At 39.3% G+C, this 7,650-nt stretch overlaps 1 protein-coding gene across 1 annotated transcript in view; it reads right to left on the minus strand.

Moving 5' to 3' along the window:
* Nucleotides 1-7,650, minus strand: part of COPA (coatomer protein complex, subunit alpha) — a 44,689-nt gene that overhangs the window by 34,998 nt on the left and 2,041 nt on the right. Inside the window, exons 2-4 of the mRNA XM_010846887.1 lie at nt 3,835-3,948; nt 3,576-3,649; nt 289-369 (exon numbers count right to left, since the gene is read on the minus strand). Coding sequence (XP_010845189.1) covers nt 289-369; nt 3,576-3,649; nt 3,835-3,948 — 269 coding nt within the window. The remainder of the gene's footprint in view (nt 1-288; nt 370-3,575; nt 3,650-3,834; nt 3,949-7,650) is intronic.

The raw sequence follows: 7,650 nt of genomic DNA on the forward strand, positions 1-7,650 counted from the left end.
TGCAAACTTCTGTTTGCCAGTTCAGCAAATTTAAAATCAAATCTCTACTTTTCCTTACAGAGAATCAATGCCTTCCTCATAAAGGCCACTGAATCCAATTAAATTCAAATATAACCCCGAGTGCTTCCTCTTACAGAAGCAAACAAAGCAGAGAGGCCAACACTCCACAGATCCTAGAAGAATCAATAATGTGATTCTGTCATCAAAAGCAATCTTCAGGAGCATGGAGAAGATTCCTACAGGGAAACTGAAGAATGCTCCAAAGCTAGAGCTACAACAGTTACTTACATGATGAAAAAATGTAGTGCGGATGTAGTCTAAGTGCCCAAGCAATGTGAAGAGACAGCGCCGAAGCTTGTAATTCCACACCTGCAAAGACAAAAATTCAACTAAAGGAATAAGGACATAAAGTTGTGAGCCTCCGTAAGGCCCAGGTTTCTCAATAAACAAGCTGGGATTTATCTTTTGGCATCTTTAAATAGGTAGAAATCTTGACAGGGAATCTTGTTTAAGATTGGAGGGGAAAAGACTATGAATGAAAATGTAAGTCAGCTACACATGTGTGGGGAGAGGAAAAAGCAAGGCTAAGGAAAACTAAAAGATAAAATGATGGAAAGGTTTTTCTTTTTTTCTGGGAAGAAATCATGTCTATTTAATAAGACAAAATGTTTATCTAAGGCTCAGCTTGAAACTCTTCTACTGAATAATTGTGTTCTTAGCTTGAATACAGACCCCTTACTTGGTGCTTACCTATCACCTTAACTGTGGGTAAAAAAAGTAGGATGGATATGACTTCAAAGGAAACAATAATATAACATATAGCATCATCTTTTGTTAGGCTTGATGGCAAATGATGCCCATACATTCATGGTCTGTACCCACCTATCATGCAAATATACTTTAACTCAACATTATGGAAAATACAACATTGCTCAGATAGACTGAGCTAAGCAGAAAAATATCATATTTAGATAAGAAGTTAAGACAGCTATCCAAGTATCAGGCATCGATGGACACAATTGAGAAAGATGCTGAAACCAAGACCATAAATGTAAGACAGCTCACACTTCCCATCCAGAAAAACTCCCAAAAGTATAAAAAGAAAACAGATGCCTTTTTTCCTTCTATAAAATTTAATGCTTCTTCCGTCTATGGGGTCGCACAGAGTCGGACACGACTGAAGTGACTTAGCAGCAGCAGCAGCATAATCTATCCAGGCCAGCCTATTACTATTTTTTCCTATTTTCACTTAAAAATTGTTTTCTTTCATAAATCACAAGTGATCCATTTCCTGTAACAAATTTGAATAACCCCAAATCCAGCATTTCCAAACAAGAATGTAAGCTCCCTAAAGGCAGGGTCCTTGTCCATCATACTCAAAACTACACCCCCAGGATCTAATGTAGCAGTTAACACTTAATAGGTGCACAAAAGGGATGTACAGCAGAAATGAGAAAAGATAAATAACACAAAAAGTGAAAATATTAGAATATCCTCACCTTCATCTGTTGAGTCATCTATAAATACACACACATGTATACAGTGGAGTTTGACTTTCACACAAAAATTAAGACTATACCATAAATACTGTTGTGTTAACTAGCTTTTTCCCCCTTATAGAGTTCAGTTTTTTAAACTTTCATTATTTCTTGCTTCAGATCATCTTGATTCCTTTATAGGCCTCTATCAAGTTCCAGAACTATGAATTCTGAAAGACCTATAGGGTTTTTAGACCCGAGCCATTTGTGATTCCTATCTTACTCTGTGTAAATCAGGATTATACTAATGCTACATTTATCTGGGTGTAGCAAAAAACATGATGGTCCACAAATATGACTTTTCAAGATGCTCCTACTTTCATCAGAGAAATATAAATCCCAGCATGACAGCACTACATACCCATCAATTAGCTAATTTCTTTATTTAATAACATCTTTCAGATATAATTCAAATCCCATATAATTCACCCATTCTAGAATACAGTAGTTCTTAATACATAGTTATTTAACCATTAGCACAATCAATTTTAGAACATTTCATTACCACCAAATGAAAACTATACCCATTAGGAGTCATTCCTCATTTTCTCCCAATCCCCTCAACCTCCAGACAACCATTAATCAACTGTCTCTATTGATTTGCTCTACTGATCTGAACACTGCAAGTAAATGAAAGATAATTCATTTTCAAAAGTACTAATGACTTTGGGAAAAAATTGTTTTCTTAAATGTCACTCAGTGTTTGTCTTAAACAGATCATGAAGAACCCAAGTTAACCATGCGTAATACTCAGTGGTCATCACTTTTCTAGAAATAAGACCAAGGAGAGACAGCCTGAAGAGCTCCTGAGGCCCATCAGGTGGTCCAAGCTTCCACTGCCTGCCTCCAGGATCAGTGCCTAAAATCTAGGAAGGAGCTGTGCTCCCTGTCATTCTAATGCACATTTTCTCTACAGATAGCTGTCACTCCTCATGCCTGTTACATAAGTCCTACTGTATAATTTATAGCCTCCTAAGGTAGCTTCTGAAAAAGATTATTTTTTTCCATGAAGTAAATTTCTCTGGTGTGGTTGGATACGTCATCTCCTCTGCATTTTTAATGTCACGGCCGAAGCTCATGCTCTGTCCCTTTCGCACACGGACTTTTGTAATGGTCTCCTAACTAGTATCTGCCTCCAGTCTTGCCTGAGTCATCCAATCTTCTCTCTATATTGCCATTTAAGTAACCTTTTTTATTTTAAAAGAAGTGTGAACCTGGGGGCTTCCCTGGTGACTCAGTGGTGAGAAACGGCCTGCCAATACAGGAGACACAGGTCCGATTCCTGGTCCGGGAAGATCCCACATGCCACGGAAGAACTACGCCTGTGCACACACTCAACTCCTGAGCCCGTGCACTATAGAGCCTGTGCCCCAGAGCAAGAGAAGAAACCACAATGAGAAGCCTGCACATAGCAATTAGAGTAGCCCCCACTCAAGCAACCAGAGAAAAGCTTGCACAGCAACAAAGACCCAGTCCCGCCAAATAAATAAGTACGTCAACGTGAATCTAGTATCACCCCTCTATTTAAACTCCTTTAATGGTTCCTTGTTATTTGTATGATAACATCCAAAGTTCTGAGTACTACAGAGAGGTCCTCCATAATCCGGCCCTTCTCATCTTCTGCTCCTCTCACTTCTTCCAGATTTTATCCAAAACTAATTATAGTTTCTCAAATGTATCCAGCTATGTCATGCTTTTTGTTCTTGTACTTAGATTGTCCTTACCCATTTCACTTTGTTTATCTATGGTATATTCACTAATCTGTACATGTCATTATTAGGGTGTATATTTAACTCCTCCACTAGAATAAAAGCTCCTTGAGAAGAGAGGCCATTTCTTATTTACTTTTGAATTCTAAAAATAAAAAACAGCATCTGCAACATAGTAAGCATTCAATAAATGTTCACTGGATGCTCTGGATAACGTCAAAAGCCTGAGCTCTATACAAATGAGACATCTGGTTTTTCAGTCCCTTCTGTGATTCCCAAACTTCACATTGCCTGTCCTTTACTCCCAGTCATGACAAGCCCGCTATACCTTAATCTTATAGTCATCTCCTCCAGAGACAAACAGTGGCTGCTGCTTATGGAAGTCAATGCCTCGTACTGGACCTAGGGAAGAAAGCAGGCAATACATGTTAAAAAGACAGTTATGCTTCGAGTCTCTAAGGTGATTCTTATTCAGAATTTTCCAGTTCTATCCCTCCCATGTTCTTTAATCCTAAAGAAAGCTTAAACTACTCCAGAAGACAATACTTATATTTCTTTTAGCTTCTTCCTAGAAACTGTTATCTTACCATCATGCTCATCAAACTTGTCAATGAGGGTACACATCCGATAGTCCCATAACTGGATGACTCCATTGTGTAAACTGGTCAGGATCCAGGGTCTTTTGGGGTGAAAGCTGAGTCCTGGATTTAAAAAAAAAAAAAAAAAAGACAATGATCCAATGAGCAAAGCCCCACAATATCACCTACTGCCAACTGTGATAAGAAAATGGGACAGCTAGGTAAAAACTGGGTTCATATATTCATTCACTGGATGCCACACATTGTGACTTATATGGTATCATGTGTTGGATTTTTTTGTTATATTACCTTAAATACTGCTGGGCTCTGATTTAGGATGCAGTCACTTGGAATTAGTTGATCCTTTTGAGGCATGCTTTTTAAGTTTTGGATGGGTCCACAGCAGCCTTTAGCCTAGATCTAATCTGGCATCACTGTTAAAGCAATACCCTTTTGAGATTTCTATATGATGCCCTATAGTATTAGGAGGTCTATACTGGCCAGTGGGAACACAAATTATTCCCAGCTCTATGTGAGCTCCATGGATAGTTCTGCCTTCTCCTCTCCAGTGGTTCTTTCCCAGGCCTTGGTTTATTTCCTCACATGCATTAGTACTCGGACAAAGGCCTGACAGGATCCCCTGCAGAACTTCAAGTTCCTCTGTGCAGTTCCTCTTCCTTCTCTAGTATTTTGTCCAGCAAATTCTAGCTATCTTGGCTTCCCCGAACTCTAAACTCTGTCTTCTCAGTGAGACCACAGGGCTCTTCTCCTCCTCCCTGTACTTCAGCCTGGAAACTCTCTCCAGGTAACAAGCTAACACAATCATAGGATTCATCTTGATTGTTTTTTTAAGTAATTTTACTTATTTATTTATGGCTGTGCTGGGTCTTTGGGGCTGTGCAGGTTCTTCTCGAGTTGCGGTGGGCAAGGGCTGCTCTTCATTGCAGTGTGCAGGCTTCTCATTGCAGTGACTTCTCTTGTTGTGGAGCACAGGCTCTTGGGCACACGAGCTTCAGTACTGAGGCACATGGGCTCAGTAGTTGCGGCTCCCAAGTCCTAGAGCACGAGCTCAACAGTTGTTAAGCCTCACGGGCTTAGCTGCTCTGTGGTATGTGGGATCTTCTCAGACTAGGGACTGAACCCGTGTCTTCTGTATTGGCAGGCATTCTTTACTACAGAGCCATGAGGGAAGCCGGACTCATCTTGTTTATTTCCCTTTTCTCAAGAGTCATTCCCATGGAGTAAGAAATGGCAACCCATTCCAGTATTCTTACCTGGAAAATTCCACAGACAAAGGAGTCTGGTGAGTTACAGTCCATCCGGGTCACAAAAGAGTTGGGACATGACTGAGTGACTGAACAAGCAAGAATCACTCTCCTGCACCGCCTGTTTTCCAATGTCTGAAAAACTTTGGTTTCACACGTTTTGTTCAGTTGTGCAGGTATTTAAGGTGGGACGATAAACCTGGTCTCTGTTACTCCATTATGACTGGAAATGCGAGTCCACAGAAGTTCGGAGAGTATACTTTCAGGTTTTTAATGCAATACATATTGTTTTATGAAACTGGAGATAACATTTTAATGTTTTACAAACTTGATTTCACTTAACTACATATAATGTATCTCATAACATTTTAAGTACATCTAGACTTAGCCTCTTTCTTTTTAATGACTGCAATGTACAAATATACCACTTTTTAAACTATTCTACTAATGGGCATTTAAGTTTTTTCCCCTTTTATCTACCAGAAAAGATGACCCAATGAAGATGTTTCCACACATAATCCAGTCTGTTTGTATTATTACTGATTTACACTAAAGACTAGAAATCAGATTTGTTCAGGAACAGGGTATGTACATTTAACATTTTGGTAGATACTATTTGATTGCAAAAAGACTGTATCAACATATAGTCTGACCAAGTTTCTGAAGGTACTGAGAATGGGATGTTATCAGTTATTTGTTATTTTGTTTTAGTACTCTAACATCACTTCTTTCATTACTAGAGAGGTAAAGAGTATTTTCATTTATTTATTTAAAACTTTTATTTCTTCTTCTAAGCTGTCCGTTTTCCATTAGGTTGCTCATTCCCCACTCTCCTTCCCATTATATACAGGAACATTCATTAATAGATATTAACTCTCAAATATCTTGATATTCCCTCTCTGGCCAATTTTCTTCCCTATGCCCGATAAGGAAATTAGGAGCAGAAGAGAAAGCTCTAGGATTATAAAGACACATTTCAACCATCCAGGAATTCTTAAGGGCACTCTTCTTTATGATCAAGATTCCCAAGAGACAAAGAAACTTCTCAAAACTTATTCTCACGTTAACAATGGCCTCCAGTTTTTGAGCTATTGAGTCTACACCAGTCATCTTTTACATACTTTCTCATTTTAATTCTCTCTAAAAAAGAATGTTAATTATTCATGTATTACAGATAAGGAAATAGATTTAGAAATGTTAAGTTGCCCAAAGTCCTGCAGTTCATCACTGCTGCGGCTGCTGCTAAGTCACTTCAGGTGTGTCTGACTCTGTGTGACCCCATAGACGGCAGCCGACCAGGCTCCCCCGTCCCTGGGATTCTCCAGGCAAGAACACTGGAGTGGGTTGCCATTTCCTTCTCCAATGCATGAAAGTGAAAAGTGAAAGTGAAGTCGCTCAGTCGTGTCTGACTCTCAGGGACTCCATGGACTGCAGCCTACCAGGCTCCTCCGTCCATGGGATTTTCTAGGCAAGAGTACTGGAGTGGGTTGCCATTGCCTCCTCCAAGTTCATTACTGAATGTTTCAGAATTCCAAAGTAAGCCAATATGACTCCAAATAGCAAGTTTCTAACCACTTTGTTATGCTGCATCTTTTATAAAAAAATTTTATATTAGTAAAGAGTCAAGGTACAAATATTTTCCCCAAATCTCTGCCTCTGCCATTCTAACATTCTAAGAGACTACTATTGCAATATCAGTTGTTTGCAATCCACCTACATTCAGTGACGCACAAGTTTTAGAGCTGTCATATTCAGGAAATAAAAATAAAAGACGTCCCATTAAATTTGAACTTCAGATAACCAACAATACTAAAATGTTACTTGCTTTTTATCTGAAATTCAAATCCAATTCAGTTCAGTTGCTCACAGTTGCTCAAGAGTCTTCTCCAACACCACAGTTCAAAAGCATCAATTCTTTGGCACTCAGCTTTCTTCACAGTCCAACTCTCACATCCACACATGACCACTGGAAAAACCATAGTCTTGACTAGACGGACCTTTGTTGGCAAAGTAATGTCTCTGATTTTTAATATGCTATCTAGTTTGGTTTTAACTTTCCTTCCAAGGAGTAAGTGTCTTTAAATTTCATGGCTGCAATACCATCTGCAGTGATTTTGGAGCACCCCCCGCCCAAAAAAAAAATCTGACACTGTTTCCACTGTTTCCCCATCTATTTCCCATGAAGTGATGGGACCGGATGCCATGATCTTTGTTTTCTGAATGTTGAGCTTTAAGCCAACTTTTTCACTCTCCTCTTTCACTTTCATCAAGAGGCTTTTTGGTTCCTCTTCACTTTCTGCCATAAGGGTGGTGTCATCTGCATATCTGAGGTTATTGATATTTCTCCCAGCAATCTTAGTTCCAGCTTGTGCTTCTTCCAGCCCACCATTTCTCATGATGTACTCTGCATATAAGTTAAATAAGCAGGGTGACAATATACAGTCTTGATGTACTCCTTTTCCTGTTTGGAACCAGTCTGTTGTTCCATGTCCAGTTCTAACTCTTGCTTCCTGACCTGCATATAGGTTTCTCAAGAGGCAGGTCACATGGTCTGGTATTC

This window comes from Bison bison, unplaced genomic scaffold (assembly GCF_000754665.1).
Source record: "Bison bison bison isolate TAMUID 2011002044 unplaced genomic scaffold, Bison_UMD1.0 scf7180017864240, whole genome shotgun sequence".
In the NCBI taxonomy this organism is placed as follows: Eukaryota; Metazoa; Chordata; class Mammalia; order Artiodactyla; family Bovidae; genus Bison; species Bison bison.